The sequence below is a fragment of the Lissotriton vulgaris genome, chromosome 6 (genome assembly GCF_964263255.1).
Source record: "Lissotriton vulgaris chromosome 6, aLisVul1.2, whole genome shotgun sequence".
Taxonomy (NCBI): Eukaryota; Metazoa; Chordata; class Amphibia; order Caudata; family Salamandridae; genus Lissotriton; species Lissotriton vulgaris.
This window is the reverse complement of record NC_141694.1, coordinates 69,117,068-69,135,875: the sequence shown is the minus strand read 5'-3', so window position 1 is coordinate 69,135,875 and position 18,808 is coordinate 69,117,068. Positions and strand designations below refer to the sequence as shown.

Below are 18,808 nucleotides of genomic sequence, written 5' to 3'. Positions count from 1 at the left end.
CAATCTCAGAATATGAAATAAAAGCCGATTTTGTTTGAAGGATGATCTCTATTCCAGTGCATTAGGAGTGTGAATATCCCTATCGTTCGAAATCCACAGTGCAAATCACCTGTTGTAAGGTATCCTGTCGGTGAAAAAGGCATGACAACTCAGAATGCCACAGTAACGTCCCAGATAGGCGTGACTGGCCCACGTAACCAAGGTGGGGCGGTGAGGGGGGACGGAGATGAGGGGAGGTCGACAGACGACAGAATTGGATTTTTTTATTCATTTATTTAATTTTCCCTATTCCGTCTGTTGACTTCCCACCCCCCCCTCGCCCTGCCTCACCGCCCCGCCGCGGTTAGCTGTGCCGACCGTGCCTGGACCCCGATGAGTCTCTTTCAAGAGATTAGGGGAAGGAATAGGGAATTTAAAAGTGAGTCTTCTGTCAGAGTCTGCAGGCCATCACACCGAAGGACTTCCAAAAAGTCTTGAGGACTGCAAGTCTGGTGAAGTAAATTACCAGAAATTACTACTTGAGAGTATATCACGGAGGCAAAGTGCTTTTGTCCTCTTTTCACTTTACACAACAAAGTTGGCTAGCTCAACCACTGTAGCCTCACCGAAGAATTACCATCTGGACAGTGAGACTGTGCTCCATACTGCTGGATTGCTCTGATGATACAATGGAAGAATGATCTCTTGTTAGCCTCTTTTGGCTATCATTGTTCTTACTCTAATGCTTTACATGTAGCATACCCAGTTTAAAGAGGGACATTGCTGCCTACTCCTTTTAGCTCCTTTGTGTTTGCTCCTGGGAAATGGTTCTTTTGTTAATTGCTCTGTCATGAATGCTTCTTATTGTTGGAAGGTGGATTGCAGGGGCAGCCGGCACAGCTCGTGGGTGAGGGTGCAGGTGTCGGGTGTGGCGGGTCGGTCTGCTTCAAAAAATAAAATTAAAACTTACCTTTCTGCCGCCAGGTCCTGCGTCTTCTCTCCTGCTCGCCTGTGTCTGGCTCCAGGTCGGAACAGGAAGCAGGCAGCCAGGCTCCCAATCCAAGGCCAATCACAACGGTGCAATGCAGCGTTGTGATTGGTCTGAGGGCTGTGACAATGCAGCCTGCATGGAGAACAGGAAAGTGTGCACAACTGTTTAGGGCGGCCCAAGAGGGCCGACCAAACAGTCACTGCGCACAGGAGTGTTCTACCACTCCTCCCTGCAACTCCGCACGCCCCTTCACGCAGTGCCAAGGAAGTGTGTGAAGCATTTAAGAGCACCAATACATTGAATAAGTAAGGGCAACAAACACAAAAAATCCACCACCAATTTATAAAAATGCGAATTATTTTTATTTTTAAAATGACACCCACCCAACAAAAATCCAATATAGGGAACCTGGGATATGGATTTTTAAAGAATAAACACTTTCTAGTGCTTAAAAATATACAGTGCCAACTTGAGTCATCTGGTCGCGCTTGACTGGGACGGAGGCTGACCGGGATTGAACCCTGGTAGAAGCAGGAGGCTATGGTAAAAAATTTACCTTTGCACTTAGAAACATTTCTGGAGAAGTCTCTCTCTTCGTCGAGCGAGGCTCATCTTCAGGTTGGGATCTGAGTCAATACCGGTGGCTTGGCTCAGCGCAAGCACTTGGTGAAATTTTGGGGGTCTTGAGCTCTGGAGCTTCAGCGGGACGAGCGTGAAATCCAGGCCGGGTGTTGGTGCGACATTGGCAGCCTGACTCACGCTGACCGGTCGGTCGCCTTGTGGAGCTTATTCCAAAAGTTGCCCAAACTTCTGGGCTCAAAGTGTCAAAAACACAAATTCAACGCTCTAGAAGCTCTGAGATGGTCCTTGGAAGTTTAGGACTACAACTACCACAATGCACCTGGACAAATCCTTAAAAGTACACTGGATGCCCTCCAGGCTGGGGACCTCTTGGGGGAGATGGTGCAGGTGAACTCTGTTAACCTGTTGCTTTCAGGAAGTCCACTGTTTAATCCTTTTGGAAGCAAGGCAAGGTCCTCAGGGATGTAGTTCCCAGTGTGCAGCAGGGGCAGTCCTTCAGAGTGCAGTCCTTTTGGATGCAGAACAGGGCTCCAGCAGGGCAATCTTTCTTCTCCTTATAGTTTCAGGCAGCAGATATGAGTTGCTGCGCAGCTCACACATATTGTATTCAATGTTCTGGGGTGACAAACAGGGGGCTACCCTGACCTATGGAGTACAGGTTGCCGCCCAGAAGCATGACAGCTTCCTCCAAAGTGCAGCATATTCATGTCCCACAAAGCGCTGCACTTTCAAATTCAAGATGGAGAATTCATCTCCTTGGGAGTAAGACCTGGCTGAGTCAAGCCACTGGTGTGGCTCATTTTCCTTAATGCACCCTTTCCAGACCTCCATCCACTCTTGGGGCTGCCATCTGGCTGGCTGCTACAGGAAGAGTGGGTAGGCCTGGCTGGCATTCCTTACTGTTCTGCAATCTTTGAAGCCCAGTTTGATTTACTCAACCTCTGTCCTGTCCTGTTGTCTGCAGACAGCCCCACCCATCAGAAACCTCTGCCTCTATGCAGGCCACTTATCACCTCATCAAGAAGGTTGCATAAGGTTGTTAAAGTTGGCCAATCAGGAGAGGCTGTTAGAAAGCTGGATTCTGCTCTCAGAAAAAACAGTCTCCTATCAATAGCTATACTGTATTACAGAATCCCCATGTTAGCCTATGGAGCAAAAGTGCTACTATGGAGTAAAAAAAGAATTTGGTAGTTTTCCCCTCACATGGGCATATAAAACATCTTGTAAACTGTCTCTTCTTATCTTTACATGGCACCATACTCTGGGGGCACCTAGGATAGACCTTAGGCCTGCATTAAATGTAAAAATAAGAAATTGTAATTCTTTGGAAGTACTGTTAAAACCAAACTCAAATATGAATGTAATTTCAATTTAAAAGCAGCTTGCAAAGCAGGACTGATTTTCAAAATGACAGCAGTCAACACCGCATTGTACACTTAAGTGTCTCAAAGCTGCTGGGTCTCTACATCTACATGCCCTACCATTTACTAGGGACCTACAGGTAGGATGTCAATGCCAATTGTAGTTACATCTAATTACCATATACATTTTTAATCAGAGCACTGGGCCTGGTGAGCAGAGACAGGGGCATACGTAGAGTCAGGTACCACCAGTATCAGTCAGAAAATGGGGGTGATCAGGGCAAAAAGGATGACTTTCTCACATGCCCCCACCCTAAACAAAAGATGATGGGTATCTAACCTACATCATCAGCGAAGCACCCAACACATACATGTACCTACGCATGTTAAAGGCCATACTTTAGATCAAGTCTGGAACTCCTCTCTTGTCATCTCTGCTCCCCTTGTCACTCCCTGTCTTTGGTCAGATCATCACCTCATTACCTTCTCCTTAGCTTTGTCCCTCCCTCCCACTGTCGCCTGCCAATCCAATTTCCTGGCACGCAATTGGAAAAAAGCGGACCTCAACAAATTTACTGCTCTTCTCAGCTCCTCGTCCCCACCCATCACTGGACCCAACACTCCCACCGACCTTCAGTCCAAAACCCTCACACTTTGGCTTACTAATGCGGCCGACTCTGTGGCACCTTTAAAACTCATCAAGACTAGGCGTAGGCACGATGCCCAAAAGTGGTTTACCGCTGAGCTTAGTGCACTTAAACTTAGTCTTCGCCAAGCAGAGAGACACTGGCGTCGGGATTATTCTCCTGCATCTAAAGAGCTTTTTTCACTTCGGCTCAAGGAGTACAAGAAATCAATCACTGTGGCCAAATCCTGCTACTTTTCTTGCAAAATTATGAACTCCTCCAACAAATCTAAAGATATCTTCTCCATAGTGGACGAACTATCCAACCCGGAAAGAGTTGCCTTAGCCCCCCTCCCTTCCCAGTCCCTGTGCGACTCCCTTAACCAATTTTTTGTTGAGAAAATTATCAAAATTAAAACCAGCATTTCCACTTCTCCACCGGCTCCCACATTCTTTGGTGTTCCTAGCTACTCTCACACCCACACTCTCACTCACATCCCTCTCATCTCAAAGGAAAACTTTTTGTCACTTCTACATAAAGTCTCCTCTGGCTCTCCCAGCGATTGTTGCCCTCCCCCGGTCCTCCGAGAAGCCTTCACCTCTTGCCCGGACCCCCCCCCCTCGCTCTTTTGAACAACTCGTTGACCAGGGGGGAGGTTCCTGGTCCCTTTAAACAGGCTGAGGTGGTCGCCATCTTGAAGAAACCCTCGGCAGACCCCTCCATCATGAGCAACTATCGCCCAATCTCCCTTCTCCCTTTCCTTAGCAAAGTTCTAGAATCGCACGTCACTCAGATTCTTAGTTCCTTTGTGGAAGACTCCGGTGTCTTGGACCCCCAGCAGGCTGGATTTAGACCCGCGCACTCAACAGAAGCCGTCATTCTTTCTGTTATGGAGGAACTGCGCAGGGGAGCGGACGGAAACATCTGTCAGGCCCCGGTTCTCCTGGATCTGTCGGCCGCCTTTGACATGGTCGACCATGATATTTTGGTCGACCGTGTCAGGGAGGCTGGCATCCAGGATTCCGCCCTGGACTGGGTCCGCTCCTTTCTGACTCAACGCCACCAAGCTGTCAGACTATCCCAGTTCTCTGCTTCCCAGGTCAAACTTACCTGTGGTGTCCCGCAGGGTTCTTCCCTGTCCCCCCTCCTTTTTAATTTGTATCTCTCCCCACTTATCCGTGCCCTCCGGCAGTTCAATGTCACAGCGTTCAACTACGCTGATGACATACAACTGATTTTCAACATCGATTCCTCTGCTGACTCCATTTCTACCTTCCAAAACACCCTCTGCTTTATCAGCAATTGGATGAGCTCAAACCATCTAAAGCTCAACCCCGACAAGACCGAGCTGGTTCTTGTCGGTGGCCCTTCCAACCCCTGGGACTCCTCCTTCTGGCCGGTCAGCCTCGGCAGCCCACCTCGCCCCGCCAACTGTGCCAAAAGTCTGGGAGTCGTCATCAGCAGCGACCTTTCTATGACGCCCCAGATTAGCGCGGTAGTCTCCTCCAGCCACTTCCAACTGAGGAAAATCAGGAAAATCTCCCGGCTACTTACTGTCGAGGCCCTTACCCTAGCTTTGCTAGCGCTAGTAATATCAAGGCTTGATTATGCCAACGCACTTTACGTTGGCATCCCAGCCTACCAGCTCAGGCGGCTCCAGCTCATTCAGAATCAGGCTGCCCACCTGATACACTCTCTCCCAAGAGATCAGCATGTTCGTCCCCTTCTGAAGAGCCTCCATTGGCTCCCGGTGGCCGCCCGCTGCAGGTTCAAGCTGGGCTGCACCATTTTCAAGGCCCTTGCCGGTCAGGGCCCCCGCTTCATTTCTACCCTCCTCCAACCCTATGTCCCCTCTCGCACTCTCCGGTCTTCCCAACTGGCCCTGCTATCCATTCCCAGATACAAGAGGAAGAAACACGGTGGGCTTAAGTTCTCCTATCTGGCCCCCACTCTTTGGAATTCTCTCCCTCTGCCCCTCCGTCTGTCCACTCTGTACCCCAAATTTAGATCTTCTCTCAAAACTTTTCTTTTCACCGAATCCTACCAATAAAACGTCCTCTGCTGCTTCTTCACTTGCTCTCTTCTTTCTGGCGCCAAGAAACCTAATGGTGTTAGCTGCGCCCTACAAATTTTTTTAACATAACATAACATAACAAGTAGAAAAACCTGGAAAGTCCATTGGCATTGGCATGGGCAGTCCCAGTTCTGTGTTCCACTGTGAAGTCCATCTCCTGTAGAGAATTGGACCACCTCAATAGCTTTAGATTCTCCTGCCATCCCACCCCCCCTGTCTGCATGAGCCATCTAAGAGGGCTGTGGTCGGTTTCAAAGCAGAAGTGAGTACCAAACAGGTACTGTCTCAGCATTATTAGGGACCAAACCACCGCGAAGGCTTCCCTCTCAATGCCCATCCATGTCTGTTCGCTGAGGAGAAGCTACCTGCTAACGAAGGCAAGGCCCTCCTTATTTACTTGTGCCCACACTGGCCCAATCCCTTATTCTGAAGAATCAGTCTAAACCACAAATTCCTCTGTCTACTCAGGGGCCAGTAACACTAGTGCTCAACACATAGCCTCTTTCAGAGTGTCAAAGGCATTCTGACACTCTGGAGTCCACATACGCTTCTTTGGCCACTTTTTAGAAGGGAGTTCTGTCAGGGGTGCTAGAATGGTTCCATATTTGTGAACAAATCTTCTATAATACCCAGTCAGACCAAGGAAGGCCCTGACCTGTGTCTGGGTTGTAGGAGCTGTCCAATCCAAAATGGTTTGGACTTTGGCCTGAAGAGGTTGTACATGGCCTCTATCTACAAGGCGACCCAGATACACAACTGAACTATGCCCTATTTGACACTTTCTGGCCTTAATAGTCAGGCCTGCCTTTTGCAGGGCCTGAAGCACTTCCTTCAGGTGACTTAAGTAATCATCCCAGGTGAAACTGTACAAAGCTATATCATACAGATATGCAGCACTGAGCTGCTCCAGCCCAGGCAAGACCCTGTTCACCAACCTTTGGAAGGTGGCAGAGGCACTCTGTAAGCCAAAGGGAATTACTTTTAATTGGTAATGTCTCTCTGGTATAGAGAATGCTGATGTCTTCTTTGCTCCTTCACTGGGGACATCTGCCAGTAGCCTGCGCCTAAATCAAATGTAGTCAGGTACTTAGCCACCACTAACCTTCCAATGAACTCATCAGCTCTGGGCATAGGGTGAGCATCAGTCTTAGTGATTGCATTAAGTCCTCTGGAGTCCACACAGTACCTCAACTTCTTTCCCCCCTGGGGGTTAGGTTTGGGCACCAGCATCACAGGGCTATCCCATGGACTGTCAGAGAACTAAATTACCCCCAATTCCATCATCTGAGCTTCTTCAGCCTAATGCTGACGGCTCTGACCTGGTCAGACAACCAGTACAATTTGTTCTTGACAGGTAGGCTGTCACCGGTGTCAATAGCATGTATACACCAGCTGGTGATACTTGGGGTCCAAGAGAACAGCCAAGTAAACTGTTCCAGCACCAGCGTGCAGTCCCTGTGCTGCTGGTCTGTCAATTTGGGAGAGAGTAAAACTCCCTCCACTGACCAAGCGCGCACACTGTTAGAGAGGAGGTCAGGTACTGGTTGTCTCCCGCTCTCCTCCTTCATCTGTGACATTCAACATGGTCATGTCTGCCCTAGATTGGTGAAGCAGCATGTCGACCTATTGACATGCTCGAACTGGTGAGGGTTCCTGGGGGTGTTCAGGTCTACCAGGTAGATTTCCTCACTCTTTTTCTCTAAGATTGGATAGAGCTCTGTCCTTTTGTTCTGGAGGGACCTATGTGCCACAGGCTCCAACACCCACATCAATTGCCATGGAGTGTACTCAGGCATGGTAACCTTTTGGTCATACCAGTGCTTTATGAGCTCCTGGCTGGCCTCCAGTTTTCTGCCTGTCTTGTACATGTACTCTGCCATGCAAGATCTCAAGCCTAGCAAATAGTCCAGCCCATTGCCCTTGGCTTATTTGAGAGGCTGCTCCTACAACTTTCTCACTTGGCACAATAGCCCTCTTACAGGGTGCCCAAACAACAACTTAAAGGGGCTAAAGCCAACCACTTTTTGTGGGACCTTCCTGTATGCAAACAGCCAGCATGGGAGGAGAACATCCCTTCTCCTCCTGGGTTTGTCAGACAAACTACTGATCATGCCCTTCAGGGTCTTATTGAACCTCTCCACCAGAACATTTGTCTGGGGATTATATTGGGTGGTAAACTCATAAGTAACACTGCATTCTTCCCACACCACTTTCAGATAGGTGGACATGATATTCGGGCCCCTCTCTGAAACAACCTTCTTTGTGAAACCCATTCTGGTGAATACACCAAATAGGGCCCTAACATCCAAAGGAGCAGGGACTGTTCTGAGGGGTATTGCATCAGGGTATCTTGTGGCATGGTCTACTACCACCAAGATATACTTGCTCACTCATGCCATAATTGGGTGTAGAGGACCAACAATGTCCATCCCCACCCTCTCAAAGGGAGTCCCAACCCCTGGCAGTGGTATCTAGGGAGCCTTTGGCTTGCCCAATCTTGCCACTGGCCTGACAGGTTGCACAGGAGTTGCAAAACTCCTTCACTTTGACAGTCATGTTGTGCCAATAGAAATGGTTACCCAACCTTTTCCATGTCTTATCTGCAGAGGGTAAAGAAGCCCTTTGTGTGCCTCTGTGTAAGGGCAGGGCCTGTCCTATACAAATGTAAGTGTGCCCCACCTTCCTGTCTCCCAGCCCAGGAAGATCATTCAGTATGCAGGTGAATGTAGCTGCAACCCTGTTACACCCAACTCATTCTGTGTCATGGCTCTATGGAAAGAGTGCACAAAGCCCAGCTGTCACTTTACCCTAGACATGGATTGGAGTCAGACTGCAAAGCACAAGAGTCATAGGCATAGTGAAATGCCCACATTCTAAAAGTCATTGACAACAACAGGGGCAGCCCTGTACACCTGAACCAGGGGCAATCAATATTTAGTCCAAACAATGGTTCAAGGTATTATAAACATTTCAGTTTAACATACAGACAATAACAATACTCATTTTTTTTAAGAAAAAGAAACAACTATACATGCATAAGAAAGTAAAGAATAGAGAAGCAGAAGGAAGGCCCATTATAAAAATATGCAAAATGTATCCAATATATAAATATAAAAGCATGTTTATAACATTGAGCTCAGGAATACATACTGGTACACATAACATTTGTTATAAAATACAAAACCAGGCAGGTGGCAGGCAGAAGGGATTACATAACACGTGGGGTTTCAGAACAACACTGAAACAACAACAGACAAGACGATGTGTCCTTCATTAATTACGGCCACAGTTGCGTCAACTGAGTTTCGACCTTTGTGTAATTACATGGTCATTAGCAGGACATAAATTTGACTGAGCATCCAAGAAATTCTATAAAATACAAAAATTGTATACATATGGATATATAATTCAATAGAAAATAGAAATAAAGGTAACCAATTCCCAAAGAATTATAATCTGGCATACGATAGAGGCGTATAATCTACTTACTTCCAATTGTGCAATGAATAGTTGTGAATTGCACCGATTAGGTTGTACTACACCAGTACCTAATGGGAACTGAAAACTGAGACAAGAGAGTCAAATGAAAAGACTAATCTGATATATAATTTGACAAAAATAATAGTAACCAAGATCAAATTATACCACTGACATTTATGTGTAATGATTAAAAGTTGCCAATTTATACAATTTATGTAGATACTCGTTATTGCAGTGGCTGTAAAAAATGTTAAAACAACTTCAGGACTAATACACTAAAGTGAACATGTCACACATAGTGAATTAAACGTGTCGCGTAGCCCATAATGGGTTAACATAGCGCAAAAAAAGAGTGTCTAAGATTTATAACGCAGTGTATCTGTATTATAGATTTATTAGTAAAAAATCTAGAGAAGTTGCATCCCAGCAGGACCCATTTAGTGCATCGAAGAAAATGGGGAGCCACGATTTATAGTGGAGCATTTATGCATTAATAAGTGGGTACATAAACAGGTTGCATCCCACAGGGACTCATAGACAGTGTGATATTTACCGGCATGAATAAATCTGTCAAAGCTGTCAAAGAAGAAATATTCCCTGAAACTACCTATTCACTGTCTTCTGCCAACAGTGAATAGGTAGTTTCAGGGAATACTTCTTCTTTTCCCAATGTAGCCATCACGTCTGAGTGAAGCAATTAAGAGATTCAGGGGCATATTGGCTACAAATAGCGATAATTATCGCTAAATGCCCTTAGCGCATTTTTTTTATTGCCGCCTGTCGCCGGATATTATCGCAGAGATAACGTGCTATTAGCAACGTTTATCTCTAAAGCGATAAAATATCCGGCAATATCAGCTCAATGCGTGAATATCGCTGGAAATCCAGCGATACTCAGGCATTAACGCTAATGGGGACTTAACCTGAATATCCACCTCCCATTGGATATACAGGTTAAGTCATGGTCTGAGCAGGCGTTAGGTTCTAATGACAATCGCGCTTGGCACATTTTTTTTAATGGCCTCGCCTGCTCTCCTAATAGGCGATAGCTGTGTTAGCGACTGCTTTCAGTCGCTAATAGGTTGGGTACGCCCACTTTGCATGTCATTAGCGATAACTATCGCTGAGATGCAAAGCGCGACCCAAACCTGTAGCTATCGCCTACAAGCTGTCGCTAACTGCTGTTAGAGACAGCTTCCTAATAATGTGATAACAATATTACCGCTTTAGCAGGAAAAAGTCCCGCTAAAGCAGCGATATCGCCCTTGCTAATATGCCCCTCAGTTCTCCCTGCCCATGGTCAGCTTTGACAGATTTATTCATGCAGGTAAATATCACGTTGTCTATGGAAGAAAGCACAATGTTTTTTGGATAACCCTGCACAAAAGGGACAGGTCCAACAACACCCGCTCCAGACCTCTTGCAAATTCCACTCTTGGGGTTGCCATCTGGCTGGGGTGTTCAGGAAGAGAGGGTAGGCCCGGCTAGCACTCATTGCTATCCTGTTATTTGAAGCTCCATTTGATCTACCCAGCCCCCTATGTGCATTGTTCTCTGCAGGGCTCATCCCATCAGATAACCTCTGCCTCTATGCAGGTTACTTTTCACCTCATCAAAGCAGTTTGGCTGAGTCTGTTAAGGCTGGCCAATCAGGAGAGGCTGCTACAAGGCTGAATCTTGGCTCACAGAAAAGAAGGTTCTATTACTTCTGACCCATTTACTGTGTATTTGCCCATCATTGAACAATCTGAGAAGTTTTTATCTATTGCCTGCATTTCGTATATCTCAAGTTAGAGCATGTCGCCCAGCAGTCATGTTAGCACTGAACAGCCAACTGTTACAGGTAGCATGCAGGGCCACTAGATTTTTGCAGAAGTTAGCATCTTAATACAGAAAACAGAAAAACAGTGTATGAGATCTAATGTATAAAAAACAACGTTTAGAACCTAAGATAACTTCAATTTCTTTTTTAATATGACAATATAGATTGCCTGTGTTTCTTTTTACCTTTTAAGTGCCAATTGGAAGATTTTAGCACAAAAAACTGTAATGGTTTTAATTAACTATACACAATAAAAGTTACTTACTTACTTTACTTATTACTTCTGTTCTGTAGTAGTTATGATAAATCCAACAGTGGCAAGTTGTTGAATTTATCAATACAGATTTTTTAAGCCCTTGAAATAATATTTTAGCTTACTCCTATCAATAGTTTAGAAAAAAATGTTTTGATTGGCATTTAGAACAGAAAATTCTGCATTCAATAACAATCAGCAATGCACATAATGAGTAAGGGCTTGAAACAAAGGGAGAGAATATAACAAACAGGTGAAAGGTGAAAAAGAAAAAATGGCAATGAAGATCAGCCTATATAGTCATAGGAGGGATGTGATAGTTCTATGTAAACCTACATACGAAATGTAACATTAGCCCAGAGTACTATGTTTGAAGGCTAAAACCAATAAAAACGTATTAAAAAAATAATCATAATCATAGGCGGCAGGAAGAAGCTGAGATCCATTGGGCTTCCTGTCAAAGGTAAATAATCAAGGGAAGAATAGATCACTTGTATCTGTATTACCAGGGTCAGGTGTGGTAACCAACTTAAAAACTCTCATTCACGTACAGGAGTGGTAGATCGGTATATCTTGCAGTATATCTTGGTTCTCGGCTTCTCTTAGAACATGAAAGCATCATCATTGGGTCTTTTTGACAATATGCTGTCCTCCACCTGGAGGTAGACCAACTGGTAACAGCAGTAGTGATCAGTGATGGTTGAACTAGAGTGAAGTGAATTTAAAATTGCTTCCCGCTCCTTCCCAAACAAACTTTATTCGGTAGGAGAGGTGGCAAGGTTGAAAAAGTGCGCTTATAGAAATGTTACTGTTCTATAGTACCTTGTTGTCCAGATGAGAGGTGAGCATGTTTCAGCCTTTATCTCTGCCCTGGTCACCGTAATCGCAGCGAGCACAAGCCGGATAACCTGCAACTTCAGGTTACAGTTGACCTGCCGGTCCTCCGAGAAACGATCGGGAACGATACGTTTTGTTTTGGTTTAAATCTGTTTATTAGGGTTTTACATTTCTGGTTCCCACGTGGGACACCAGATTGGTCACAGGTCAGTCATCACACATGTAATTGTTATACATCAACTACGAGTACAGTATATCATCAGCATTTCCATTCCTCCAAGTGTGGTTACACATCATCTCTCATGAACTTGTTACTAGGTTATCTCGGAACATGATGCTGTGCCTCTCTCTATCTGGTCCCCTAGGCCGTATGATGGTTAATACTGGTGTAGGTGCCTCCCCTCTGTTCGTATACGTGACCTCTTGCTATGTGCTCAATCATTGGTATGCTATGGATAAGTCTGTGTTTGAACCACCGACTGGAACTTAACTGAAAACTGTGGGAAGGAACATTTCTCAAAAGAGAGGGGAGGGGGAGCGTGAGGGGCGGGCGCGGTGCCATTGGCCGTGGCGGGCGGATTGTGGGCTGGTTACTGGCCTGAGGGGCGGGGTATCGGGAACGATAGGTTATAGGTACTATTGACCTGTCACAAAGAAGAAGGGTGAGTTAATTACATGCCCTGACATGGTGCTTAAGAATGGCATCCTAAGACTTTACATAGGTCCTGTAGAAAGCCCCCCAATCCTTGTAAGTTGTTCTTCTCTGTTGACTCCTTTTCACATTGTCCCTGGTATGTAGCTTTTTTCTATTCACTCCTTCATGTAGTGTCCCTTTTTAAGTTATCCTCTTTGTTCAAGCCTTCCCGCATTACACTTTGTACGCTGCTCCTTTTTGGTTTCTCCCTTTTGTATTGGCACTTCCCTTAGTAGGCTGAACCAGTTTGATTGCTCCTTCTTACATTTCACATTTGTTAATTGCTCCTTCACAATTCCTTCTTTACTGTTTGTTCAGACATGTTCCGGATCAACCCCCAGTACAAGGTCACACTCTTGGAGGAAGATGATGACCCCAAAGACAACAAAGTTGTGTGCAGCATCCTTGTTGCGCTAATGAGGAAGAACCGGCGAAAACTTCGAAAGATACAGGAGTACAGTCTCAACATTGGCTTTGCTGTTTATGAGGTACTGAGCATCTTTAAACATTGGTGCCTTATGAAGAGATTGTAATGCCTGACGGTGTTTTGCATACAAGCAGCAGTTCAAGTATATTGATAGCAGTTCATGCTTCCTCACATACATCTTAAGAATGCACTATGAATTAGAAGGTTGAGGGAGGGTTGTTTGGGCACCAGTTTCATTGTTAATGCCTCCGATTATGGCAGGGTCTGTTTTGAAATCCAACTTCTGCATATCACTGAAAGTATCAACTTGCTTCCAGCTAGGGCAATGCTGGATAGGAGAGTGCACAGGTCGCCCACGCTTCACGCCAATTTTATGCTGTTGAGATATGTGTTACCTTGTTGAAAAACAGTGTGTTACATTTATGGATCAAAGATTTCTTAAACAACAGTGATGTGTAACTAAAGAACAAGTTACTTACCTTCGGTAACGCTTTTTCTGGTGGATACAGTATCTGCCTGTGGATTCCTCACCTTGTGAATATCTCCTGAGCAGCAGCCATTCGGAAATTCTTTGTAGCTCTCCACGCCGGCGAGGTCATGGACGACGTCACAGAGGGTATGACTTTGTTCGCGACCCCGCTGACGTCACTGAATCCATAATAGGGCCTCGTCGGCGTGATGACGTCAGTTCCGTCCTTTTTTATGTGCCCCCAAGGCACACGGACAGACTGACATAAACAGACACAGTATACACAGTACATAGTATTCAGATCAACACGCATAGTGTGAAATCAATGCAATAAACACTTCCATTGAAAGTTACAAAAATAAATATACACTTTGCCGATATAGAAGAGTGGACAACGGGGAGGCGGGTGGGCATGTGAGGAATCCACAGGCAGATACTGTATCCACCAGAAAAAGCATTACCGAAGGTAAGTAACTTGTTCTTCTGATGGATACATCTGCCAGTGGAATCCTCACCTTGTGAATAGAATCCCACAGCAGTCCCCACTCCCGGAGGAGGGTGTCCACTCTCCTATACCAGAAAATATTTGAGGACAGAACGCGCAAAGTGGCTGTCCCTCCTCACTTCGTAATCCAAGCAGTAATGCTTCGCGAAAGTGTGGAGGGAGGCCCAAGTTGCCGCTCTGCAAATGTCCTCTACAGGAACACCCCTAGACAAAGCAGATGTAGAAGACTTTGCTCTAGTAGAGTGAGCTCTTATACCCTCTGGAGGTTCCTTACCACCAGGGCGTAGCAGATCTTGATGCACAAGATGATCTTGAAAGTGTGCGCTTGTGCACCGCCCTTCCTTTCTTGCAGCCAGCAAATCCAACAAAGAGCTGGTCATCCACACGATAGTCCTTAGTCCTATCAAGATAAAAGCTCACCGTCCTCTTAGGGTCCAGACGGTGAAGCCGCTCCTCCTCCTTGGAAGGGTGATGGGGAGGATAGAAGGTTGGAAGGGTAATGGACTGCCCCAGATGAAATGGAGTTACCATCTTAGGCAGAAAAGCAGCCCTGGTCCTGAGTACCATTCTTTCAGCATGAATGGTCAAGAATGGGGGTTTCGAAACAAGAGCTTGCAGCTCACTTACCCTCCTTGCCGAGGTAATTGCCACAAGAAAAACAGTCTTAAAAGACAGAAGTCTCAAGGGACACTTGTGCAAAGGTTCTAAAGGTGAACCCATCAAGTAGGTTAACACAAGATTTAAATCCCATTGAGGCACAATAAAAGGAGAAGGAGGGAATTTGTTGGTAAGACCCTTAAGGAAACGTAACACAATAGGTGACATAAACAAAGATGGCTGGTCCGGCAAACAAAGGAATGCCGACAAGGCGGATAATTAACCTTTTACAGTTGCCACAGCAAAATCCTGCTGGGCCAAAGAAAGAGCAAACTGAAGTATATTGGACAAACAAGCTCTTAAGGGTCAATAGATTTCTCTCTATACCACGAAACAAATTTAGACCATCTAAAAGAATACATTGACTTGGTGGAAAGTCGCCTGGCTGAAAGAATAACATCCACCACGTCAGGCGGGAGAGGAAAAGAATTCAGGTTGCCCTGTTCAATCTCCAGGCATGAAGGTGTAAGCTCTGGAGGTGGGGGTGTAGAACCTGCCCCTCCGTCTGAGAGAGGAGGTCTGCCCTGAGAGGGAGACGGAGCGGCAGGCACGAGGTGAGGTGGAGAAGATCTGTGTACCACACCCTTCTTGGCCAATCCTGGGCGATCAATATGACTTAGGCCCGTAAAGGAGTTGTGAGCCCCAACTCAACTGAAACGCGTCCCCAAGGCTCCCTGCATCGGATACTGGAGACTGCAGAATGACGGGCAGTGAGCGTTCTCATGAGTGGTGAACAGGTCCACCTGAGGGGCTCCCCACGTCCGAAAGACGTAACGAACCACCTCTGGATAAAGCCTCCACTCGTGGTCGGCTGAGAACTGCCGACTGAGACTCTCTGCAAGTATGTTCAGAACTCCGGCCAGATGATTTGCCATCAGACAAATCTGATGGTCCTGAACCCAGGACCAGAGACGCAGAGCCTCTCTGCAAAGACACTGCGACCCTACTCCTCCCTGCTTGTTAACATACCACATCACCGACTGACAGCGAAGGGAAGGGAGGAAGGCCTTGAGCCCCAGACGTATCGCCTGCAACTCTAGAAGGTTGATGTGAAGCAACCTTTCCTCTGGAGACCAAAGACCCTTGATCTCCATATCCCCCATATGAGCACCCCACCCTAGAGTGGATGCATCCGTTATCACTGTGGTAACCGATGGAGGAAGATGGAAGGGCTTTCCCTGAGACAGAGTGCCATCCACGCTCCACCACGACAGATCCACGGCAGCTTCTTTGGCGATCCTCACTGACTCCCTGAGATCTCCGTTGTGCTGATACCACTGCCTGTGGAGGCATCACTGTAACGCCCTCATGTGCCAGCGTGCATGGTTGACTAACAGAATGCAGGGAGCCATCAGACCGAGCAGACGAAGGACCTTCAGGACTGGAACGACCGCTCCATTGTAAAACAAGGGAATCATTTCCTGAATGTCGAGAATCCTTTGAAGTGGAGGGAATGTTCGACAGACAGTAGTGTCCAGTACAGCCCCTATAAACAGGTTGCGCTGTGAGGGCACCAGGTGAGATTTGGGTACATTTATCAAAAACCCCAACTTGTACAACACTGGGTTGTCACTTGCAGATGATGACAAACCCTCTCTGGTGACTCCGCTTTGATCAGCCAATCGTCCAGATAGGGAAAAACTGGAATCCCTGATCTTCTGAGATGGGCTCACACCACCGCCTCACGTGGCATGGGTGATAGTCTCTTTATTTGACCCCAGTCTTTATATTCTTTGAGCTTCTAATAGGCCAAGTCTATGATCTCCGTCGTGATCAGAAAATATTTTCAAGTTCCGGTTTAATGTTTGGAAAGATCGGTGTTCCTCCAGTTTATTTTTGAAGGAATGGATCTCACCCCCGCTTTAAATTTTGAAGTCCTGGGGCAGTATTTCAGCTCCGTATTCAGCGCGTTCTTCCGTATTTTGGCTGGGTCGGAAGTATAACCAGCCAGAAGGCATAAAAGTATACGATTTACAAATATCAGCCCTGATGAAGTCGTGGGTTCCTGCCCATTCGACGAAACACGTGTTGGCTGGACTTGGAGAAAGCCTTAAAGATTAAATGAATCACATATACAACTCAACTTGTATTAATTCTGTGAATTGAAATATTGTGATATTTTCCTGCTTAATAGTTTATATTGGTGTGATAGGATTGTATATATGGATCCAGTGATGTCAGCGGAGTCGCGAGCGAAGTTGTACCCTCTGTGACGTCGTCCATGACTTCACCGGCGTGGAGAGCTACAAAGAATTTCCGAATGGCTGTGGCGCACGGGATATTCACAAGGCGAAGAATCCACTGGCAGATGTATTCATCAGAATTCTGAACATCAGCAATATGTATTCATCAAACATTTTAGTTCATTGATAAACAGAAAAACATACCCAATTTCCAATTTAACCCATTTTTACTCAAACAGTACATGTTAGCATAATCACCAAAAAATAATCATGTGAATTAAAAACCACAGAAAGGAGACTGGAGAACCATCAAGTTCTGAAGAAGACCTCGAAACATGGTGATTCCCTGATGACTGCCACTGAAAATGAATGACTTTTGATGTGACTTGAGCACACCAATTCTTGTCCAGGACTCTTTACTCAAACAACAAACAGGGTTTGCCATTTCTTCAGACTCAGAAGGTTTTTTTCGCACCACTTAGGAATGTCAGTAATAAGACTGTATCTATGTAAAAAAAGGATACCATTGGTGATCATCAAAACAAAACGTAACTTCTCATCTTGAATGTTTTCTTAACACGAAGAATCCAATACTTAAAAAATGAGTCTTGAATGTGCGCAATTGCTGGTGACTATTTTTTTTTTTTACATCTGTCATTTTTACGCTGATTATTTCTATAGTGTTTTATCAAATATCTTTAGGTACATTTGTGCAGGATTGAAAAACGGCAGGAGTGTTGTTTCAATCAATTAACTCAAATGTATGATGAATAAATATTGCTGTTTTGTAGAATTTAGTTACGCTTCATTGTTGTTTAAGGAATCTTTGTCTAGCCCATAAGCTGACATTCCTGCTAGAATGTTGTGAACACCTGCCTATAGACACCAGTTGGAAACAGTTAAATTCAAAGAGACAACTTAATAAACAAAAAAATACTAATCCATAACCATCCTTGTTAGGAATAGTCCATTTAAAAATCCCCCTCCAAAAATATATTTTACCCATCTTTCCTTTGCCCAACTTGTTGTCCATCTCAGCATGAGGTTGCTAAAAAACAGAGTTTCACTCATGCAATACAGTCAACCATGGAGTGATGTGCTGCCAGTGTCTTATGCCACAAGGTGGGCAGTTCTATTGCCAGTTATTTGGAATAAGAGAGATGCTTCTTTTAAAATACCATCTCTCGCCACAAACATATCCAATGTATGTCTATTGTAAGCCAATTGTTGTGTATTTGTGTGAAAGGGTTTTACTTCTGTAGAACTCGACATTTAGGACATTTCTATGAAATTGTGCATGTTAAATTAAATTAAATGATGCATGTTTCAGAGCTAAGCCACAGTAGTTTCTCTCGATGCCCCCTTGTTTCTTTAACACTTCTGCTGGTTCTGACACTCGAGTGCATCGCTGCTCTACCATGACCCATGTTTCTTTGAAAGAAAATTCCAGATGGGCAGTGCCACCTGCTGCTTTCTATATATCAAAGGTTCTTACCCTGGGGTCCGCAGACGCCTAGATATCCGAGATACCTATTCATGAGTTCTGTGACTGTTCTCAAAATGAAATAATATTAGCACATTCATTAAGTATATATACATAAAAAGCTAAATAAAAATAACATTTCAAAATACTCCGTAAATGTTAAGTTGGAATGCTTAGTTTGATTTGTGAGAGCAGCACAAGTACAGCAAACCAAGCTAGTATGGAGAGTTGATACCCTCAATTGTAGCATTGTTGTTACATGCAGACACAAAGAGAAATAGCACAAGTATTTGCAAAGCCAATCAGTCTCGGCGATTAGAGGGATATTGGCTTTGCCCATACACTTCAATACACATCTGAAAATATATATCAAACGTCTCAAGTT

General features: G+C 45.3%; 1 protein-coding gene across 1 annotated transcript in view; it reads left to right on the top strand.

Annotated features, from left to right (window-relative positions):
- Window positions 1–18,808, top strand: part of LOC147706800 (calpain-1 catalytic subunit-like) — a 668,045-nt gene that overhangs the window by 381,876 nt on the left and 267,361 nt on the right. Inside the window, exon 10 of the mRNA XM_086925931.1 lies at window positions 13,018–13,187. Within this exon, the coding sequence (XP_086782057.1) occupies window positions 13,018–13,187 (170 nt within the window). The remainder of the gene's footprint in view (window positions 1–13,017; window positions 13,188–18,808) is intronic.